General features: G+C 49.6%; 1 protein-coding gene across 1 annotated transcript; it reads right to left on the reverse strand.

Annotated features, from left to right (window-relative positions):
- Positions 1 to 2,292: 2,292 nt before the first annotated feature.
- Positions 2,293 to 23,421, reverse strand: Ccne1 (cyclin E1). The gene is made up of 12 exons (XM_012949065.2): positions 22,847 to 23,421; positions 16,187 to 16,238; positions 15,988 to 16,075; positions 15,669 to 15,737; positions 9,698 to 9,843; positions 9,452 to 9,587; positions 6,158 to 6,304; positions 5,248 to 5,343; positions 4,679 to 4,813; positions 4,179 to 4,290; positions 3,930 to 4,087; positions 2,293 to 2,937 (listed from the first exon to the last, which is right to left on the reverse strand). The coding sequence occupies exons 2-12, from the start codon at positions 16,207 to 16,209 to the stop codon at positions 2,815 to 2,817; spliced, it is 1,233 nt and encodes a 410-aa protein (XP_012804519.2). The 5' UTR covers positions 16,210 to 16,238; positions 22,847 to 23,421; the 3' UTR covers positions 2,293 to 2,814.

Raw genomic sequence — 23,421 nt, forward strand, 5'->3', positions numbered from 1 at the left:
GAGTCTTCTGGAGGTAAATTTGGAATTAGAACGAGGTAGGAAAAAAAAATCTGTGCTCATTGAATACGAAATGCAATTGTCTGTCAGTGTAGGAGCTGCGTATCTGCAGCAAATTATATTTAAGACTATTGTCGCAGGCAGATTAGCTAATGCTGGGTTTTAAGTGTGGGCTTCTAATGCTGTTACTCCTGGTTAACTCTGCCTGGCAGGTTACCTTGTGGAACAAATGACTGCATTGCTTGAATAACATATTTGATCAAATAGGACAATTCTTTCAAAAATTGAGTTCTCTGTGGCAATTTGAGACCTGTAATCAGCAAATTAGATGATTACAGCAGGGATAAAAATAGTCTTCTAACAATGTCCAAGGTATAAATGTGATTTGAATTTCAAAACGCCGAACATGTGGTAGGAAAATGCACGGTTGGATAAATATGAGGAGACATTATCAGATTTGATTTCTCCTTCCATCCCTGCCCTGAGCAATAGCCCAATTTCGCCCAATCTTATTTGTGTCTGAGTTGGGGGACAGAAGTGGAACGGGCACTGTGTTCTGAGGCCTGTCTCCTCAGGACGGAGCAGTCCATGCGCACCTCAGCATCGTTCATTTATCTGCTTGGTGCCAAACAGCTTGGGAGTCAGTAAGCTGACGCGTCACACAGGAGGAGGGCCCTGGAAAACCTGTCGCACACCACCTATGGACCCGTGTTTTAGGAACCGTTGGCAGAAGGGATGGTGTCCCTGGGGAGGTCTTGAGTGAACTGTTCAGCTCGGGCAAGGACGTGGTGGTCTGGCTTCAGTGCAGACTTGAGCTTGACCAGTGGGTTACCATGTTCCGTCCATCTCCGACCCGGGCCCCACGCGGTCTCTGCTGAGGTCCTTCCTGCCGTGACTCTGCTAGAGTGAACCTTGGCCTCCTTGGGTTGAGTGCCCATCTCACCTCAGATGTCAGCCCTGCTGTCACCTGGCCTTGGCCAGTTTTAACTGAATGGCAGAACAGAAAAGATGCAGCACACAGCTCCACAGAGCCAAGCTGCGAATGGCCCAAGTCAGCCACAGACTGTCGCCAGAAGATAGAAACAGCTCCTCAGAGGGAGCATCACTTACCAGCGGTTCTTGGGGTTTCATCACGGAGCCTCAGGAATGACTGAGTACTATAGCTTTTATCCATCCATCAGGAATTGTCGTTTCAGTGATGTGTTTGCCATGGCAACCCTATCCCTTGGAAAACCCTGGGCTGGGCACAGTGGCACACACCTTGAGGCTAAGCCTGAGCTACATGGTGAGACTGACACAGAATATAACTCACTGCTATTTTTCAGTCTCACCATGTAGCCTAGGTTCCCTTAACTCTCTTCCGGCTCAGCTACTCCTTTATTTCTTTTAAATTATATTTACTTATTTATGAGGGAGGGGAGAGAATGGGTGTACCAAAGCTCTAACCACCGCAGACCAACTCCAGACACATTTGCACCTTGGGCATCTGGCTTATATGGGTACTAGGGAATCAAACCTGGGTCTTTAGGTATCTACTTATGTGGGTACTGGGGAATTGAGCCTTGAACTGGGATCCTTAGGCTTCACAGACAAGCACCTAACTGCTAAGCCATCTCTGCAACCCGCAACTTATTACATACATACATATATACATATGTATACACTTTATGATTTTTCGAGGTAGGGTCTCACTGTAGCCCAGGCTGACCTGGAATTTACTCTGTATTCTCAGGGTGGCCTCAAAGTCACAGTGATCCTCCTACCTCTGCTGGGATTAAAGGTGTGTGCCACCACGCCTGGGTCTGCAATTTATTTATTTTATTTGTTTTTCAAGGTGGGGTCTCATTATAGCCCGAGCTATCCTGGAATTCACTGTGTAATCTGAGGGTGGCCTCCTACCTCTGTCTCCCAAGTGCTAGGATTAAAGGCGTGTGCCACCACATCTGTTTTACTGTAGCCCGGGCCGACCTGGAATTCATTGTGCGCTCTCAGCAGGGTCCTCCCTCTGCCTCCTCACTTTAATTTGTGTTTTTCCTTGTCACTTCGGCCTGAGGGCCTCCCTTGCAGTGGTCTCCCAGTCTCCCAGTGCTGGCATTGAAGCTGCACACCACCCCTCTGCTTCTTCTTCACAGAAGCACGCTACGTTAAGTTCTCCAAACATGAAACTCTCCTATTCAAGATTTGGATGCGTGAAGAATATTAATTATAGATTTGAATGATCTTTAAACAGTCTAGAAGCAAGACCTTACCATAACAAAAAAAAAAAAGTCTAAAAAAGACATGATAAAAAGCAGCTGTTTTAGATAGCATTATCTTTATTAAAAATGGATAGACATAGCAGCACTTACAACAAGAGTTCATGAGAGGCAGGGCATGCTGTCAGCCGATCGTGTGGAAAGGGCAGGCCCTGGCCTGTAGGTGGACGCCGCATCCCAGTGCTGGCTCACAACCATCTGTCCACTTAAACTATGGCTGACAGCAACCCAAAACAGCCGAGCGGAGGCGGGCAGTGACTGCGGCCCGCTCAGCCTCAAGCCGTCATCACTGTGTGAAGAGTCCATTCAGTCAAGCAGCACCCTCCTTAGCAGCTTCTGGAGCACTCAGTGGTGTTCTGGAGGTGGCTGGTGCGCTTGACCTTGTTTCAATAAAAGCACGTCTGTCCAAGGCCACCCGCAGAGCAGACCTCCTGCTGCTGCTGTGGAAGAGATGCCCTCCCCCGGCACGCACAGGAGCTCCTGCAGGTGCAGGCTCTGAGGCAGCACCTACAGGCTGGGCAGGCACTTCGGCACCGCTGTCTTTGGAGGTGACGGCGGCTGGTCACACCATCTCCTGCTCACTGCTCTGCTTCTTACTGCTGTGCGGAGGGGTGAGGACTCCGCTGGGTGGGGGAGAAATCCTATTTTGTTCAGACAATATGGCTTTCTTTGCTTCGGCTTTGTCCTGTGGAGAGGAAAAGCTGTTAAAGAGTACCAGAACAAATGTCATTTCACTTCCTGTTTCCCTATGGTGATCATGGGGGGACAGACAGCAAATAATAATAATCCAAAGTTAGACATGGGAGAGGACACCTGTAACCTTAGCACTTGGCAGCCTACAGGAGGAATGAACGACAGGCCAGTTTAGGCTACAAGGTAAGACTTTGTTAAGGCTGGAGGTGGCTCAATGGTTAAAGGCTATTGATTGCAAAATCTGATGGCCCAGGTTCCATTCCTCAGTACCCATGTAAAGCCAGATGCACAAAGTGGCGCATGCATCTGGAGTTCATTTGCAAGCCCAATCCATCTCTTAAAAAACAAAAAACAAAAACAAAAACAAAAAAAAAACACAGAGTCTCTCAGAAACAAAAAGGGAGATGGCTTAGCAGAAAGAAGGCACTTGCCTGCAAATCCAAAGGCCCCAGGTTTAACGCCCAGGACCCACATAAGCCAGATGCACAAGGTGGCGCATGAGTATGGAGTTTGCTGTTTCTATTTGCCTCTTTCAAATAAATAATTTAAAATATTTTTAAAAAACACCAAAGCAAACAAACAAAAGCAAAAATACGTCAGGTGTGGTGTTGTATGCCTTTAATCCTAGCACTCAGGAGGTAGACAAGATTGGTGTGAGTTTGAGGCCAATAAATAAAAATATTATGAGCCTGGAATGGTGGCTCACACCTTTTTACTCTTAGCACTTTGGAGAATCATCATGAGCGAGACCAGCCTAAGCTAGAGTGAGAGACTGCCTCCAAAATCCCAACAAACCCCCAAACCAAAATTCTGGTCTATGTTGTACAGATAGTAAGATAACAGCATCTATGGACCAGAAATGTTCTTCAAAGAATTAAAAGTCCGATTTCTCGAGGGTGTTGGGCCTGCCCAAGTAGGCTGAGTAGGCAGTACTATTTAAGCATGGGTCCAGGTAACAATGATGGCAGCGAAGACGTCACTAACCAGCAATTCCAAGCTGCTGAGGTGGGTCTGGATGTTATGAGCATCTTCAGCAGCAACTCCCCTGAAGTGCTTGAGTTTGCAGCTTCCTGTCTCCCGAATCACCATGGCAAAGGGAACCATCCACTTGACACACTTCTCTATATCACACCACTGATACCCTGAAGGGCAAAGAAGTCAGAGGCACAGTCTGAGATGGCAGCTGGCTCATTTGACATCTTTTGATCATGAACCCGTGAGAGGTCAACGTACCTGAAACCCTGTGCATCAATTCTGTCGAGGAGAAATGATACAAGGCAGAAGCAGCAAGCACTCCGTAAGGAAATTCTAAGCAGCCAACGTCCAAGACACAAAGATCTAAAAGCTAGGGAAAGAGAAAAACGCTGAGACAAATGCTACACACACTTGGAGAAGGAGACGGCCCAGTGGGTGAAGAACTTGCCTTGCAAGCATAAGGGCCCGAGTTCAAGCCCCAGTACCCACATAAAACTGGCCATAGTGGCATATGCCCATAATCCCAGCACTGGGGGAATCCCTGGGACTCACTGGCCAGCCAATCTAGCCTAATTGGTAAGCTTCAGGACAGTGATAGACCCTGCCTCAAAAACAGGTGGACAGTGCACTGGAGGATAAGACCCAAGACCTGGTCTCCACACGTGTGCATCCAACACATATAAACACGCACCCCACACCAAAAGAGGGGAATCCCAGCTGAGCTGCAGGGCAGGACCCCGGCAACGTGGACTGCGTACCTCTGCGATCTGTACGAAGACCTGCTGTGGGTATTGTGGCAGCAGGACCTCACAGGCGTCATTGACATAAGCAACCTGCACGTACACGTTTAGCCAGGACACGATGGTCAGGGGGGTTAAGCGCCACTTGAGGGCCTGAAAGAAAAGGAAGGAAATAATAGCTGTGAGTAGTTCAGGAGGTACCTTGTGTCTAGCTAGAGAAAACCTGCCCAACCCAACCACACTTTACATGGTCAAGGTAGCAGGTACACCAGGCGCGGTGGCGCACGCCTTTAACCCCAGCACTCAGGAGGCAGAGGTAGGAGGATCGCAGTGAGTTCGAGGCCACCCTGAGAATACATAGTGAATTCCAGGTCAGCCTGAGCTAGAGCAAGACCCTACCTCAGAAAACAAAAAATAAACAACAACAACAAAAAGACAGCAAGTGCATATTTAAAGAACGGCTCAAGCAGGGTGCAATCCTAATGCTCAGGAGGGTGAGGCAGGATGATCATGAGCCCAAAGCCAGCCTGTATCAAAGAATAAAAAGGGAAAAACAAACAAACAACAACAAAAAACTTGTAACTTGCCTTCATTATCACTAATTCCATGGTAAGAATCTCATCTCCTGAGCAAGCACCATCTGTAACGTAAGCAAACTGGTGCAACTTTGGAGGATAGATTTCCTGTGAGGGAATAACAGGAAGATGCTATTAGAGGCAGCCACCTCTTGCCAAGACTAATGTGTACCCGCATTGTCTAGCACACACACTACCAACATGGAAAGAAGATCACTGATGTGGTCAACATAGGGTCACTTGAGCAATTCAAGACTTGTTAGTCATAAAAGAAATGAAACTCCCATTATCATGCAAATATGTAAACACACAGATAAGACACATAGCATTTTTAGTCATTGTGCTAAATTTTCATCTGTCTTTACCAACACAGGTGAACCACCATGCCATACCAAAATTTCATTCTTCTGTTTAATTATTCCTTGTCTCTGTCAGTTCCTGGCCTTTTTTTGCATGTGCCCTCAAGTTAGGAAAATTCAAGATAACTGACCTGCTTCCCTATTGTCAGCAGAACTTAACAAAGAGCACATATAAAAAAGTTTAGACAAGCCAGGCGTGGTGGCACACGCCTCTAATCCCAGCACTTGGGAGGCAGAGGTAGAAGGATCACTGTGAGTTTAAGGCCACCCTGAGTCTGTGAATGCCAGGTCAGCCTGGGCTAGAGTGAGACCCTACCTCGAAAAACAAAACAAACAAAAAAAGTTTAGACAGAGCTGGAGAGATGGCTTAGCCTGCAAAGCCAAAGGACCTAGGTTTGATTTCCCAGAGCCTATGTAAGCTAGATGCATAAAGTGGCCCATGCATCTAGAGTTCATTTGCAGTGCCTGGATGCCTTGGCATACCCATTCTCTTTCTGTATTTTCTCTCTCTCTCTCTCTCTCTCAATTAGACAAAAAAAAATTTTTAAAAATGAATTGTTTACCTCAAGTTTGGCCGCAATAAACAAGGCAGAAATCCCAATAAGCTGTAAGAGGGTTTTTACGACATTCTCCTGCGTCGCCATGTACCGATCAAAGAAGTCCTGCGCCAAGTAAAACGTCTCCCGGTGAAGTCTGTAGACTTCACACACCTGAGGAAAGAGTTAGCATTTCTGAAGAGTTACTGAGGAACAAAATGAAAACAACCTTGTCCTGAGTTTTAAGGAAAGACAAAATAATGAAATTCACAGATAAGGGCCCTGAGAGCAGATGGCCACAGGCAAGACTGATAGATAGGTTCACTGCTGTTTCTAATAAAAAGGCCTGGCCTGGTGGCACAGAGGTGGGAGGACTGCTGTGAGTTCAAGGCCACCCTGAGAATACATAGTGAATTCCAGGTCAACCTAGGCTACCGCAAGAACCTACCTCAAAAAAACCAAAAAGAAAAAAAAGACCCAACATATTTCCTTGTAACAGAAGTATCAGCAAGTACTTATTTCTGCAGTGCTGAGGACAGACGTGGGTGTCTCGTGCATGCTGGGCAAGTGCTGTCACTGGGCTACATGCTTCGCCCAAGTTTCAAGGTGGAATACACTCACTTAGACTACAAGCCCCAAACACCAAATCACTGAGAGGCAAAAGCTTTCTAGAGCTGAGCATGTGCTCAGGTGGCAGAACGGCTGCCCCGCATGCCCAATGGGTCCCCGCCCCACACAGAACCACGCATGGCGGTGCACATGGGTAATCCCAGCACCTGAAGTGGAGGCAGGAAGCTCAGAAATCCGCGGTCAGCCTCAATGAGACGAGCCCAAAACCAAAGGACGGGAGGCTGGAGAGATGGCTTGACGGTTAAGGCGCTTGCCTGTGAAGCCTAAAGACCCAGGTTCGACTCCAGTAAGCCAGACGCACAAAGTGTCCAAGCGCGCGAGGTCGCACATGCGCACAAGGTGGAAGACGTGTTTGTGCTATTTGATTGCCCTGGCGCATGTGCTTGCTCAGGATTTGGCTCGCTCATTTAAAAAAGGCCTTTCTGGGCTGCAGATGGCTTAGCGGTTAAGCGCGGGGGCGCATGCATCTGGAGTTCATGTGCAATGGCTGGAGGTCCTGGCATGCCCATTTTCTCTATCTGCCTCTCTCTGTGGCTCTCAAATAATTTTTTTTTGGGGGGGGGGGGTGCTGGAGAGATGGCTTAGTGGTTAAGCACTTGCCTGTGAAGCCTAAGGACCCAGGTTCAAGGCTCAATTCTCCAGGACCCATGTTAGCCAGATGCACAAGGGGGCGTATGCGTCTGGAGTTCGTTTGCAGTGGCTGGAAGCCCTGGCATGCCCATTCTCTCTATCTATCTAGCTCTTTCTCTGTTACTCTCAAATAAATAAAAATGAACAAAAATCTAAAAAAAAAAAATTTTTTTTTTTTGAAAAGGCCTTTCCAAGCCGGGTGTGGTAGCACACGCCTTTAATCCCAGTACTTGGGAGGCAGTGGTAGAAGGATCACCATGAGTTCAAGGCCACCCTGGGACTACATAGTAAATTCCAGGTCAGCCTGGGCTAGAGTGAAACACTACCTCAAAAAACCAAAAAGGCCTGTCTGTCCGACTTGTCTCAAAAAACAAACAAAACAACCAAAGGGGGATGGGAAAAACCCAGCATTCAAAGACCAGAAAGGGGGGGTTGGAGAGATGGCTTAGTGGTTAAGGGGCTTGCCTACAAAGCCAAAGGAATCAGGTTGGATTCCCCAGGACCCACATAAGCCACATGCACAAGGGGGTGCACACGGAGCTCGTTTGCAATGGCAGGAGGCCCTGACATGCCCATTTCCCCCCCCAATAAATATATTAAAACAAACAAACAAAAAAAAAAAACAAAAAAACCCCCAGAAACTCCTAGTTCCCCTCTCCACAAATAAATAAATAAATAAATTTTAAAGGCATATTACATCTAATAATGTGAGGAATCCTAAAATGCAGAAAGGGCTGTGTGAGTAGGTGGCAGGTGACTCCCAACGCCTATGCTTCATAAGCAGGCCTTCCAAAGGATTCAGCACCAGTGAGGAAACAGACCAAGAACATCGACCATTTCTTCTTTCCTTTTTGAGATAAGGTCTTACTAAACAGCCTGGAATAGCTAAGAACTCAAGATCCTCCTGACTCAGCCTCAGAACTGGGATTACAAGCCAGCGCCACGAAGCCTGGTACACATACACCACACTAACCTGTGTGAACTGCACTCAAAGCATTGCTAGAAAATACTAGAGATAAGAAATGCAAGACCCTTGCCTGACTCAGGCCTCTGGTATAAGTATCAGCATGAGGTCTGACTGAAAGACGGCTCCTCTGGGGTGCACGCACCCCGGGAACATTGGCTTTCTGGATCTCCTAGTGCTAGCCATCTTCAGGGTTACTCAGACATGCCGCCTGTACGCGTTCCTGAGGGAGACTTGCTGAGACAGTCTTCCCACTTCTCAGAAGCCTCCACTTTAGTCCACCCCAATCTTAGGGTATGGGAGGCCCCCTTAACTGTAGGTCACTCACAATTCATCTTAGTGAGAAGTACTGCAGATAAAATTTCATTTTTTATGTGTATTTTGCCCATCTGTATGCAAGATCTAACTGCTGCTGCACATGATCTGCTCGTGTATTCTTACAAATTATGACACTGGCTGCCACTCTGCTGATCCCTGCAGTCCAGTAGATATGACTGAAAGCAGTTTAACACATGCTCCAATAGCTATTTAAGATTTATTGGAAAATATTTAACTTTGATGGAAAAAAGTAGATGCTAACTTAAAAATATCTGATGATCTAGGTCCCACGTAAGCCAGATGCACATGGTGGCACATGCATCTGGAGTTCGTCTGCAGTGGCTAGAGGCCCTGGTGTGCCCATTCTCACTCTGTCTCAAATAAATAAATAATCTTAAAAAAAAATATGGGCTGGAGGGATGGCTTAGCAGTTAAGGTGTTCGCCTGCAAAGCCAAAAGGACCCAGATTTGATTCCCCAGGACCCATGATAGCCAGATGCACAAAGGGGCGTACTCGTCTGTAGTTCATTTGCAGTGACTGGAGGCCCTGGCGTGCCCATTCTCTCCCCCTTTCGCTGTCAAATAAATAAACAAAATTTTAAAAAAAATATATCTAATGGATAGAGATCAAAAATCCTTTAAAAAATGCAGCGTAAAGAAAGACCAGTACAGCCCACAGACCAGCTTCATTAATAGAGAATGTGCCAATGGAATCAAGGACATGCAGACTTTAACAGCACGGAAAGATCCTGAGGCCGCCCTAGGAGATAAGAGCTCACCTCCATTAGCCAGTCTAGGAGAACCGCCCGCATCCTGGCCTGCAGAAGAGGGTGGCGCTGCAGAAAGTGCTCGTCTCTTAGGTATGTCTTTTCCTTGTTTAGCATGATCCTCCAGACTTCCTCTTTATTTGCCCAGCTACAGAAACAGAACAGAGAATGGAAAGCCCGCTCAAGGGCATTCACATGGGGAATGAGAAGACATGAAGAGATCTGGAAGGCACTGGGCAAAAACAAACAACCGCTTACTTCAGCACAGGCAGTGGGGAGGCTCTGGATGGTGTGAGTCTTCGAGGTTCAAATGTAGTCTTAGGGTACTCCAGCTCATCATCCTCTTTGTCAGGGGTGGGGATGAAAGAGCAGGGGTCTACAGGTACTGAATGATCGTCCCAGGGCTGTCAACAAAACACACACAGAATGTGGGGGCTATCTAAGCCACTGACTTCCACACTCACTGATTAGCCAGGATTTCAGCTGGGGACCTCAGCACTCCGGGGAAAGATGGCACAGACGAGCAAAAGAGCCAGCCATGATATGGAACTTCATGTCACTTCTATCGCTAGCTTAGAGTCCATGCAGCAAATCCCGAAACTGATAATCTTTATCCTCCCCATTATGGCCATCAAACAAGGTGCCAGGGCAACCAAGTGGACAGAGGAGACTTCAAACACACTCCAAAGAGCTGTTAGATGACAAGAGACTGGCCATATATGCCAACAATGGGGCCCTTTTGCTTTTTCTATCTCAAAGCAAAACGAAAATGACAGCTACTTAGTTAAGACCAAATCGAGCCATGGTCACAGGTCACACTAAGTCTCTGGGGGTAGAAAGCAGGTTTTCCTGAAGACCTTTGAGCCGTATGCCTACAGCCTTAAAGAATACAATCCAAAGTTTGGATTAAGCCAAGGAAACATCATTCAAAACCAAAGCAATGTGTTTTCTTCTCAGGACACTTTTAGTCTCTTTTTAATATTTGAAAACCAGACTTGGTGGCACACACCTATAATCCCAGAACTTGGGAGATGGAGGCAGGAGAATCGAGACTTCCAGGTCATCCTCAGCTCCATAACCTAGAATACAGGTGACCCTGCTGCAAAACTTATTTGGGGGCTGGAGAGATGGCTTAGCAATTAAAGCACTTGCCTGCAAAGCCAAAGGACCACAGTTCAATTCCCCAGGACCCATGTAAGCCAGATGGCACAAGGTGGCGTATGGGTCTGGAATCCTTTTGCAACAGCTGGAGGCCCTGGCTCACTCATTCTGTCTCAAATAAATAATTTTTTTTTTTAATTTTAGAAAAGTCTAAGGCCATTAAAAATAATTTCTTGGGCTGGAGAGATGGCTTAGTGGTTAAGCGCTTGCCTGTGAAGCCTAAGGACCCCAGTTCGAGGCTCGGTTCCCCAGGTCCCACGTTAGCCAGATGCACAAGGGGGCACACGCATCTGGAGTTCGTTTGCAGAGGCTGGAGGCCCTGGCGCGCCCATTCTCTCTCTCCCTCTATCTGTCTTTCTCTCTGTGTCTGTCGCTCTCAAATAAATAAATAATTTAAAAAAAAATAATTTCTTTTAAGCTACGATTTCTTGTCCTACTAGAGAAAGCCTGTGTTTTAACTGGGCAGGTAATGATGTGCTGCTGTGGAAGCTTTGGGAGTCTGACACTTGGGCCATTTTTTTGTTTGTTTTATTTTATTTATTTATTTGAGAGTGACAGACAGAGAGAAAGAGGCAGACAGAGAGAGAATAGGCATACCAGGGCCTCCAGCCACTGCAAAGGAATTCCAGATGCATGTGCCACCTTGTGCATCTGGTTTACATGGGTCCTGGGGAATCGAGCCTCTGACTGGGGTCCTTAGGCTTCACAGGCAAGCGTTTAACCACTAAGCCATCTCTCCAGTCCCATTTTGTTTTCATTTGACAGAGGAAGAGAGAGAATGGGTACGCCAGTGCCTCCAGCCACTGCAAACCAACTCCAGACATGTGTGCCCCTTCTGCATCTTGCTAACATGGGTCCTGGGGAATCGAACCTGGGTCCTTTGGCTTTGCAGGCAAATGCCTTAACCACTAAGCCATACCCCCAGCCCCATCTTGATTTTTACTATTATTTTGCTCTGCATGTGTATGTGTGTGTGAATGCTGGTGCACGCGTGCGATGGCACATTCGTGGAGGTCTGAGGTGAACTTCAGGTGTTAGCCCTCACTTTCTATCTGTGTCTGACAGGGTCTCTCATCACCCAGGCTGCATACTCACTAGGCTGGCTGACTCTTGACATTCTCCCATCTCTGCCTCCCTTCTTGCACTGTGGTTAGATGCTGGTGCACAACCAGCTTTTACACGGATCCTGGGGATCCTCACGCTTGAGCAGCACATGCTTTATTCACTAAGCCACGGTCTCATTCCATAGCCCAGGCTAGCCTAGAACTCATTATACTCCTGCCTCAGCCTCCCAAATGCTAGATTACAGGAGTATGCCATCGCCCAGCACTTCTTTTTTTTTTTCTTTTAATGTGGACTAGAGAACAAAGCAGGCAGCTGGAATGATTCCCATGAAGACTCCAAGTTTAGTGCTCCCCAGAACATGGGCCACCTTCAGAGGAAGCCCAGACACTTTGCCCAGCGGCAAGAGTGATGCTGGACAGGGCGCCTCTCCACTCAATGTACAGAGAATTGGACATGCAAATTATCCACAACAGCTCCTGCCGACAGCTGTGTGAGAAAAGCAGCTTCCTTTCAGTTCTGGTATCATGTGCTCAGTAGCATCGCCTTGACTCAAAAAGTTCACATTACCACTGCTGTAAGCTGCTGTTATTCGAATGAATTTTCCTATGAAGGCATCAGCCACGTACTACCGACCCACCATGGCCAGATGGGCTGGCATATCTGAGAGCAGAGATCAACTGCTAGCAGTTTCTAACCTGTAGCTCATGGACAAATGAGATGAATCACAGCAGACAAATGGGTTCCAAAATTGACCCTTTTAGGAGCCAGTATATAAGGCAGACTACTTACATCTAAGTCTTTAACTAGCATGTATCAAGTTTCACAGGAAGCAAGATCAGCCAGACTTAAGGAGAAATGAGATAACAGCAAGAGACCAAACTGTGACCAACGCTCAGCATCTCTCATCCCCATGCTAGTATTTTTCCTCATGTAAAGCACCTACAGAAGTAACTAACAGTCCAGATTCACATTCAAACAAAAATAAAAAAGGGCGCAGTGACATAGCCATTAGTCCCAGCACTGGGAGCCTGAGGTAGGAGGATTGCCACTGCCATAAGTTCAAGGCCAGCCTGAGCTGAGTTCCAGATCAGCTTGGACTAGAGTAAAACTCTACCTCACAAAGTTAGGTCTCACCGGGCGTATCCCAGCACTCAGAAGGCAGAGGTAGGAGGATCGCCATGAGTTCAAGGCCACCCTGAGACTACATAGTGAATTCCAGGTCAGCCTGGGCTAGAGTGAGACCCTACCTCAAAAAAAAAAAAAAAAAAGCCTGGTGTGATGGCACACACCTTTAATCCCAGTTACGTGGGAGGCTGAGGTAGGAGGAATGCTATTAGTTGGAAGCCACCCTGAGAGCAGAGTGAATTCCAGATCAGCCTGGACTAAAGCAGGACCCTACTTTGAAAAACCAAAAAAGAGCTAAGTCTTGTGAAAATTAAATGATAAAATGGACATGTAAAACAGATTTTAGGTAACAAGGCTTTTAAAAAAAAAACTTATTTGAGGGAGAAAGACAGACAGAATGGGTGCACCGGGGCCTCCAGCCACTGCAAATGAACTCCAGCTGCATGTGCTACCTTGTGTATCTGGCTTACATGGGTCCTGGGGAATTGAACCTGGGTCCTTTAGCTTTGCAGGCAATCACCTTAACTGCTAACCCATTCCTCCAGCCCATAAGGCTTTTTTGTTTTCATTCAGAATAACCCCAGCATTTGGGGACTGAGGCAGGCAGATCATGACTGTAATGTCAGCCTGAGTCACATAGCAAGACCCTGTCTCAAGAAAAATAACCCAAAATGGCCTAAGATAAGGATCAAAGATCCCTTTAGTCTCACTGAAGCTGCATCACTGAGTCAAAATGCTGACAGCAAGCTCCAGATTCTTGCACTGCATTGAACTTGAGTTATTCCAGAGAAAATTCTATGTAATAGACAAAAATGTTGTACCCTAAATTCTAGCATGAAAAAGAAAATCTTGCTCCAGTCATTTTAAGCTACCTAACTCTACAAGTATGTAGAATCTTGTCATTAATTTCTAGATAGCCACACGAATGCTTTCCAGATACAGAGCCCCCAGTTCCATCCTAGGCGCTTGCAGCTCTGCTGTGGTTATTTGTAAGAGCAGACATAAATTTAAGTCTCCAAGAAGTCAGTAATGGATGGCTTTGCTTCATTTTCACTTGAAATTTCTATTCCAAATGACATGAAACAGCTTAAATCTTCCAAAGTAGAGGTTCACTTTTTATTTATTTACTTATTTGACAGAGAAACAGGGAGAGAAAATGGGCATGCCAGGGCCTCCAGCCACTGCAAATAAACCCCAGATGCATGTGCTCCCTAGTGCATCTAGCCAACGTGGGTCCTGGGGAATTGAACCTCAGTCCTTTAGGTTTGCAGGTAAACGCCTGAATTGCTAAGCCATCCCTCTAGTCCCCCCCCCCATTTTTTTTTTGAGGCAGGGTCTCACTCTATCTCAGGGTGACCTGGAGTTCACTATGTACTCTCAGGGTGGCCTCAAACTCACCGAGAGGTAAGGTGTGTGGCCATGCCTGGATCTTTTTTTTTTTTTTTTTTTTTAAGTAAGGTTTTGCACTAGGCCAGGCTGACCTGGAATTCACTATGTAGTTTCAGAGTGGCCTCGAACTCACAGTGATCCTCCTATCTCTACTTCCCAAGTGCTGGGATTAAATGTGTGCGCCACCTTACCCAGATTGGTTCATCTTACAATAAAAAATTAACTTCCTGGGTTTGAAGGTTCTTTAAGGCAAGAAACAGAAGGCTGTGACATGTATTCTAATTTTTCCCCTACACTTCAGTATCCTTCAGTCAGGAGGGAGACCAGCTCTTTCTTCAATACCGAAGAAGTCAGTCCTCCCAGGACATGCAGACCACTGAGTCTTAGGGGGTGGGACCATAGCCATTGAAACCCGTGAGGACGGTCACCCTGAAACCCTCCCTTCTCCTAGACCAGCTGCCCCTCCCTGCTTCAAAAAGCCACACGCTCTACTGCTAACCTCTTCAGACCACAGCACCGAGGTCTGCATGACTACTGTCCCGCTCAGCTTTATCTGACTGGAGGCCGAAGGTCTCACCAGCCAGCTTGGAGATAGACTGCTTCTCCTACCCGAGCCATAACTACAGTCTCCAGCCATTTCTGGAGGCAAAGAGATAATAGAAGCCCTCTCTGCAAGGAGCTTTTGATGTCATGATACCAGGCTGCGGACGAAAGATCTGGCAGGCACTCCGTAGGAGGGGCAGGGGAAACAGAGCAGTAGTACAAGGAAAAACTGGTTCAGATACGCATGCCAGGACAGACCCTTGCTGAGGCCAGGTAAGCCGGGACCACAGTGATCAATGCATCTATTGCTTGGTGGATAAATATTCTGGGTGTCAAAGGGGAAAAAGTTTAAAACCCGACCTTAAAGGGGCTGGAAAAAGTCCTCAGGGGAGCGCACGCCTTTAATGACAGCACTTGGGAGGCAGAGGTAGGAGGATTGCCATGAGTTCCATGCTACCCTGAGATTCCAGAGTCAATTCCAGGTCAGCCTGAGCTACACTGAGACCCTACCTCGAAAAACCAAAAAAAAAAAAAAGTCCTCAGGATCCATGACCAGAAAAAAAAAAAAAAAAAACCACCAGTGTGAATGGGGGAGAAGTGGTTGGAGTCCCCCCCGCCCCAGGTCACTAGTCATTAGTGCCAGGCCCAGCTTTGCTCCTGTGTTGGGCTTACAAAGGACTCGCTCTAGGCTGCGGTAGTTTCCTTCGAGTGCCCACTGTGGTTCGTTCTTCCAGGCAACATCACCTGGAACCTCAGAGGTGCTACTCAGAAACACAAACCCTTCCTGCAATCGCAGGCTGGCAGAGGCCAGGCTGCATTGACAAGCGCCCCGCTCAGCCATGTGGCCCGTGGCTCTGGCTAGGGAAGCTACTAAAAGCAGTGTCCTCAGTGGGAGATACGAAAGCCTCTACCCAGGTGGAGGAGGCAGGAGGGCCAGCAGGCTTACCTGACTGCCACCTTGGCCTCTCACAGTCCTGTCAATCTTGGCAATCTCTTCATCTGGATCCTGCAAAAACTAACATTAAAAGAAAAAAAAGCAATCCACCAAGGGCAAACAACAAACAGCGGAAAGACAAGAACAGGGAGAGAAAAGGGAGGAAAAGTTGGTTAGGTTCTGAGCACTTCAGCCAGGGGAGCCCCCCCAACACACGCACACTAACCCCCTTCATTGTCCCACCTGGTGGGCAGATCCAACTCCGTCCCCAGGTAAGGTGGAACTGGGGGAGTGAGGGGCGTCCTGCCCAACCTGTGTCCTTTGTACTCACAACGGCCACGTTCGCCTTCCTTTTCCTGGGGCGAGAAGAGAAGTCGGTGCCACTTTCTTCTTTCATGGTGTCGCGGTCCTGCGCATCTCTGCAAAGGGCACGGTGGCCCAGAGACAGGGGTGAGCGTTCCCCAAATCTCCGCCCGCCCCTCCCCCACCGCTGTACACCCTTCCCCTCCCGCAGCAGCCCGGCCACTCACCTCTCCTTCCTTTCTCTTGGCATGGTGTAGGGTTCGGGCTCCGACCTCAGGCCTGGGGGACACCAAGCGGGAACGTAGCGAGGTGAGGGCGGCCCAGGGAAGAGAGCCAGGGCCCGCCGGGGCACCCCTCCCCCCGCCCGCGCGGGCGGCGGCGGCGGGAGCCTCCCGGGCCGGCCGGGAAAATGGCCGATGGGGCCCGGGTGGCCTGTCACCCGCGGCGCCCGCCGATCCCGGGTCCGAACCTGAGGTTGGGGGGGTTGGTGCGCAGGCCCAGATATCCCCCTTCGAGATACCCCCCCCAGTACCTCATTCATCACCGCCCTTCAAAGCCCGGGGCTGCCTCAGTTTCCCCTTCCACGTTTCCCCCACCATCCCCCCTCCACCCACCCGACCCACTTCTCTCTCACCGCCACCTCGATCCCCCGGGGGCCACCCCGCGTGGACGCCTCCGGGAGCCGGCAGCATGCACCCCACCCCCACCCCGACCCGGTGGGTCCGGGTGTGAGCTCCGGCAGGCGGCCCGTACCCGAAGCCGTGTCGGCGGCAGACAGGCGCGCACGAGCGGGGCGGGCGGCGAGCGGCGAGCGGGAAGCCCCGAGGCGGCGGTGGCGGTGGCGGCGGCGGCGGCGGGCCGGGCGCGCGGCGCTGGCGGGATCCGCGCCTGCCCCCTACACCGCGCTGGCGGCCGAGCCGGCTGCTCCTGCGCCCGGCTGCGAGCGGGACATTTAAAAATCCCAGCGCGCGGCCCCGGCCCCGGCCCCGGCCCGCCCTCCAGCCCCGCCCCGCCCCGCCGGCCGCCAAGCCCGTCCGCGGCCTCCGCCGCGCCGCGGCCCGCCCCCGGCGCCGCCCCCCGCACCGCCCCGTAGCGGCGCCGAACAGCGGCCCGGCGGGGGGCGGGGCTTCGGGGAGGGGGGCCTCCGCGGAGGGGCGGGGCCACCCATCGGGGCCTGCGCGCCACAGAGACGGAACGCGGGACGTGGTGGGCGGCCCCCGAGCCTGCGCGGGGCGGGACGCGGGAGAGCCGGGGCGGGAGCGAGAGGGCGGGGCCGGCGGACGCGGGAGAATCCTGGCGCGCCGGCCGAGGGACGCTCGGGGAGAGGCGCAGCGGGGAGAGGCCCCGGCCGCGGGGACTGCCCGTGGCGCGGCCCGCGCGCGTTCGGTGTCAGCCCGGCGGGCGGGACGCGAGGGTGTGGTCTCCGGGCCGCACCTAGCGGGAGTTGATGCGCGGATGGGCCGGGAGCCGGGGACGCGGTGTCCGCGCGCGCCGCCCCTCCTGCAACGTCCTCCCCGCCCGCCCCCGGACGCAGGCTTCCGCGCCCGGAGCCCAGGGGGCGTGGATGTCCCCAAGGTCACCCAGCGCGTGGCGCCTGGGCCCGGAACCAGGCCCTCGGGCCGCGGGGTGTGAGGGGTCCGTGCGGAGCAGCTGTTACTCCTGGGCGCACGTGCGCTCCTCCGCCAGGGCAGCGGCGTGGTCATTCATTCAACTCAGCCCAGCGCCTTCCCTAGCACTCAGGCCCTTCCTGGAGCGTGGTTAGGCCTTTTGACCCTCGGGGACCCCAGAGGCCGTCTCCCCTCCTCCCTGGCCCGTAGTGCCCCCCGTGAGCTGATCCTCAACGTCCCCCCCAACACCCGACCTCCATGTCCCACCTCAGTCGCCCCATCCACCACCCCTCTGACCTTTCTTGTCTCGGACGACACTAGCTTGTCCCCTTCCCTGGCCCATTCCTTGAGAATCTAAGGGGTTTCGTGATTACTTCCCCCCCTACCATGAGTCTTGGCTCCCTCCTTGTTTCCACCTCCTGCCTCCCCCATCTTTATGCTGCATCCCTCTGCTGTGGGCATGGTGCCCCGGGGACCCTTGCATCGTATTTCTGAAGGAGGTTGAAGAACAGTGAGACAGGTATTAGACAGAGGTCACCAGCCAGGTCTTTCAGGACTCGATGTTTCGAACTGTAAGGCAGGGCTCAGTGTCCCAGGGCCCGCTTCAGTTACAGCCTGTCGTCTCTGACTCACTGGCGGTCTTGAAGTTAGAGCGGGGTGCGCCAACCCCACAAGTCCTGGTGTCCAACACCACGTCACGGTGTCCCAAGCGGTAGCTTTGGGGTCAAGCCCCTCCAGGTGCCATCTCTCTCTCTCTTTTTTTTTCTTCCAGGTGCCATCTCTTAATAACCCTATCGTGATGATTCCACGGAGGTCCTGATTCTCAGTCACTGATGATTGAGTGAAGTGGTACAGGTGAATCAGTTCAGTGCCTGGCACACAATAAAAGCGTCCTTTGCTTTTGGTTTTTGAGGTAGGCTGACCTGGAATTCACTCTACAGACTCACGGTGGCTTTGAACTCACTGCATTCCTCCTACCCCAGCCTCCCAAGTGCTGGGGATAAAGGCATGGGCTACCACGCCCAGCCAATAAGTGATTTCCTTTATTTTAGCTTTATTTGTTAGAGAGAAAGTGAGAGAGAATGGGTGCGCCAAGGCCTCTAGCTACAAACGAACTTCAGGCGCATGCACCACCATGTGCATCTGCCTTATGTGGGACCTAGAGAATCGAACCTGGGTCCTTAGGCTTCACGGGCAAGCACCTTAACTGCTAAGCTATCTCTCCGGCCATAGCGTGTTCTTCCAGTGGTGATAAACTAGATTTTCTTTGTGACCCCATCAGCAAAGAGTGAGAGTTCCAGATGCTCTGTCTCCTAGCTGACATGTTCAACAATAAAACGAATGAATTAATGTTATATTCATCATTGACAACACACTAAAAAGTGCAAACAACTCCCTCACACAGCAACGTAAAAATGGACCCAAAGACAGAATGCTGAGCACCAGAAGCCAGGTGTACTTGAGGTTTCCATGTATTTACAGTGTAAGAAAACATAAGAAAGCTAGGTGTGCTGACACACACTTATAATCCCAGCATTTGGGAGACTGAGGTAAGAGCCCGCTTCAGTTTGAGTCTTGCCTGGGTTACATAATGACATATCTCCTCCGCCCCTACCCCCTCATAAATGCCAGCTGTGGTGGCTCACACTTACTTAATCCCAGTGCTCAGGAGGCAGAGGTAGGAAAAATGAATGTGAGTTTGAGGCTAGCCTGAGACTTCCAGGTCAATCTGGGCTAAGACAAAACTAACTCAAAAAAAAACCCAAATTACAAATATCTCCCTATCCACTAGGTTGGTGGTGGACACGTGGTTACTGGCATAAGGCCCTGGGGTTCCATCCTCAGCATGCTGCGGGGGAGGAGCACAAAGCAGGTTATGGCAACTAGCAGTCTTAACAGTAGTTGTTCCTGGAGTGAAGTCACAGCCAGGGGAGGACCAAGGGAAAGTTCTGGGTCCTCTACACATTTGTATGTCTTGACCTGAACATTATTCATACATACAACCCATTCCACAGACTGGATCTTTCTGTTTTCTTGGGGTCTTACGTAGCCCAGGCTGGCCTCAAATTCATTATGTACCCAGGGATGAACTTCTGATTCCCTGCCTTCACCTCCAGAGTGCTGGGATTATTGATAAGTGACTGACTTTATGTGGAACTGAGGGTCACATCCAGGCCTCAAGCCTGCTAGGAAAGCACCCTACCTACCAACTGAGCTATTCCCCAGCCCCTGGCCAGGACCTCACAGAGCTTCCTATAGGGTTGAACTTGACTGATTTCATCATGATATAAACATGTACCCTTCTTTTGGTACAACAGTCAACAAATTACATGAAATATTCAGTATATTTGCTATTTGTCTGGTTTTTTGTGGGGGGAGGGGGCTGTGACTTAGGCTGATTTCAAACTTGCTATTGTAACCAAGGAAGATCTGAAACTCCAGATGCTCCTGCCTCAACCTCACAAGTACTGAGATTATAGGTGTGTACCATGCTAAGCTTAAGTGAATTCTTTATATTCTAGTTTACTTATCTGCAAGCAGAGAGAGATAGAAGAGAGACAGGTTCAGTTCCCCAGTACCCACATAAACCAGATGTGTATGATGCATACGTCTGGAGTTCCTTTGCAGTGGCTAAAGGCCCTGGTGTACCCATTCTCTCTCCTGCCCTGCCTCACCTTCTCATAAATAATAATTTGTAAAAAAAAGGTTGGAGATAAGGCTTAGAGGTTCAGGCACTTAAGTGCAAAGCCAAAGGACATAGGTTTGATTCCCCAGGACCCACATAAGCCAGATGCACAAGGTGGTACATGTGTCTGGAGTTCGCTTGCAGCAGCTGGAGGCCTTGGTGCACCCATTCTTTCTATCTCCCTCTTTCTTTCTCTCAAATAAATAAATAAAAATATATTTAAAACATTTTTTTAAAATGGCCTGGGAAGATGGTTTGCAATTAAATGTACTTGCAAAGCCTGATCACTGGGGTTTAATTTCCAAACTGCCCCAGTAAGCCAGTTGTAAAAAAAATGGTGCAAAAAAGAAAAGATCAAAGCAAAGCAAGGTCTAATCTCTGCCCATTTGAAGGTAAGCCCCTTTACCACTGAGCCATCTGTCCAGTCCTTTTTAAAAAACAAATTTTAAATATTTTCATTTATTTATTTGCAAGCAGACAGAGGAGATAGAATGGGCATACCAGGGCCTCCAACCACTGCAAACAAACTCCAGATGCATGTGCCACTTTGTGCATCTGGCTTTTCATGGGTACTGGGGAATTGAACTCCGGTCCTTAGGCTTTTCAGGCAAGCACCTTAACTGCTGAACCAAACTTCCAGTCCCCCCTTTTTATCAATTAATGAATTAATGTGCAAGGAGAGCAAGAACGAGAATGGGCATGCCAGGACCTCTAGCCATACAAATGAACTCCAGATGCATGAGCCACTCTGTGCATCTACTTTTATGTGGGTACAGGGGAACTGAACCAAGGTTGTTAGGCTTTGCAGGCATTTTGCCCATTTGGGATGGATGGAGGTGGTCATGAGGATTGGTAGCTGCTGCTTAGAGCTGTTCAGAGCAATAAGGGTGAAGATGAGAGAATTCTGGGGGCTGTGACTTCACATGGGGAGTGGGGAGGAAGAAGCATCTAATCCTCAGGGCAGGGAAACACCCTGCCGGGTAGCTTGGCCCTTTAGAACTTACTGATAGTTGCAAGCATGGCGGCTCATGCTTCTAATTCCTGCACTCGGGAGGGTGAGGCAGGATGCTCGGGCTAGCCTGGACTACATATTTCACACCATCCTGGGCTACACAGCGAATTCCTGCCTCAAAAATTATTGAGGAGCCGGATGTGTTGGTGCACACCTTTAATCCCAGCCCTCGGGAGGCAGAGGTAGGAGGATCGCCGTGAGTCTGAGTGAGCCCTGCCTGAGACTACATAGTGAATTCCAGGTTAGCCTGAACTAGAGAGACCCTACCTAGAAAAACAAAAAATTTATATATATATGGAGAGAGAGAGAGAGAAAGGGGGGAGGGCTGGCCTTGGGATATGAGCTTATTCTCTTGCTCCAGGGTTGGGAGTATCCAAGCTTTGACTCAGCCATGGGGGAGAGACTGGAAAGCATTAGGGATGGAGAACTGACCTGACAGCCCCCTCCCCTCTGCCATGAGTCTTTGGAATGGTCTCATCTCTAAACTTGGTGTGCTTCTAAGGGTCTGACCTCCTAGAGTTACTATGAGGAGTCCATGTCTCCATGCCCATCCTGCTCTTTCAACAGTATCTGGCACAGAATAAGCACCCTGGAGGCGTTAATTATTCACCAAGCAAGTCAAGGGCCTTCACAGCTTCATCTGTGACCCAGGCCCTGACCATGGTGGAGGGGCAAGGTCAGGAGCCCATACATAAGGATTATGGACATGGAAGGTCAGGCTGATAGAGCATTCTTTCTTTAAAAAAAATTATATATATATATCCAGTATATATCCAGGCATGGTGGTTCATACCTTTAATCCTAGCCTTCGGGAGGCAGAGGTAGGATTGCCATGAGTTCAAGGCCGCCCTGAGACTACATAGTAAGTTCCAGGTCAGCCTGGACTCTAGAGCAAGACTCTACCTTGAAAAACCTACATACATACATACATACATACATACATACATAATATATATTGAGTATATATATATATATATATATATATATATATATATATATATTTACTCAAGAAAGAGAGAGAGAGAGAGAGAATGGGTTTACCAGGGTCTCTAGCCACTGCAAAAGAACTCCAAATGCATGCACCACCTTGTGCATCTGGCTTATGTGGATGCTGTAGAATCAAACCTGGGTTCTTAGGCTTCACAGGCAAACATCTTAACTGCTAAGCCATCTCTTGGCCCCTGATAGAGCATTCTTTTTATTTTATTTATTTGAGAGAGAGAGAGGGAGGCAGATAGAGACAATAGGCACACCAGGGCCTCTAGCCACATTACAAATGAGCTCCAGATGCATGCATCACCTTGGGCATCTGGCTTACGTGGGTACTGCGGAATCAAACCTGGGTCCTTAGGCTTTACAGGCAAGTGCCTTAACCACTGAGCCATCTCTCCAGCCTTCTAAAGCATTCTTAACTTGGTGCCCCTGGGCAGACTTCAGGGACACAGAAATCTGCCTGGTGACAATGCAGTCCCACCAATGACCATTACTTTTATCAGCTCCTTCAGGGTATCTTATATTTGTTTACTTTCAGTGCTGGGACTGGTAACACAGGACCTCATACCCAGTAGCCAAGTGCACTTACCACTGAGTTAAGACTCCAGCCCACCCTAAAGGTATGTCGACAGGAAGTCCCGAGGCTTTGCCGGCTGGAGAAGGTTGCAAGGGGAAGGTGAGGCTCCAAATCAGTGCTCCCCGAGGCTCACTTGCTGTTCATGCATGTGTAACTTACACCGCTGTGCACGCGCTCAGAGATGGGGAGACTGAAGTCCATGGGTGGTCCTCGCTCTGGCCTGGGCCCCTTTTAGGTGGGGAAGCAAGTCCAGCCCAGCTTCAGAATGAAGGCCGGGCTCAACGAAGACTTGCTAGGAAAATTAAAATCGCCCTTCCGGCTTCGATGGAAGAGGGGGTGGCAGCTGACACGTATGGCTTCTGTGCTAAAAAGCACCAGGGGTTAATTTGTGGGCGCTTCAAGGAGTGGCCGTGTGTGAGCGGGCCGGGGTGTTGAGGGCAGACACGCAGCAGCAACCCCAACTACTAGCCCAGCGTGGGTCAAGGGACAAGGGTGCTTTGTTCTGTAGCGGGCCTCTATATCCCCAGCTTTCAGTTAAATCTCTTCATTTTGGGGGCTTTCTGAAGACAGGCACAGCTGCAGGAGGG

Source organism: Jaculus jaculus, chromosome 7, assembly GCF_020740685.1.
Source record: "Jaculus jaculus isolate mJacJac1 chromosome 7, mJacJac1.mat.Y.cur, whole genome shotgun sequence".
NCBI classification, from domain to species: Eukaryota; Metazoa; Chordata; class Mammalia; order Rodentia; family Dipodidae; genus Jaculus; species Jaculus jaculus.

Bases quoted from the DNA above. Each gene is read 5' to 3' on its own strand.
- Ccne1 (XM_012949065.2), bottom strand. From the start codon at position 16,209: ATGCCAAGAGAAAGGAAGGAGAG. The intron at 15,738-15,987 runs GTGAGTACAAAG...TTTTAATGTTAG, and splicing joins GGAAGGCGAACGTGGCCGTT to TTTTTGCAGGATCCAGATGA. The intron at 4,814-5,247 runs GCAAGTTACAAG...CTTTTCTTTCAG, and splicing joins TGGAATTAGTGATAATGAAG to GCCCTCAAGTGGCGCTTAAC.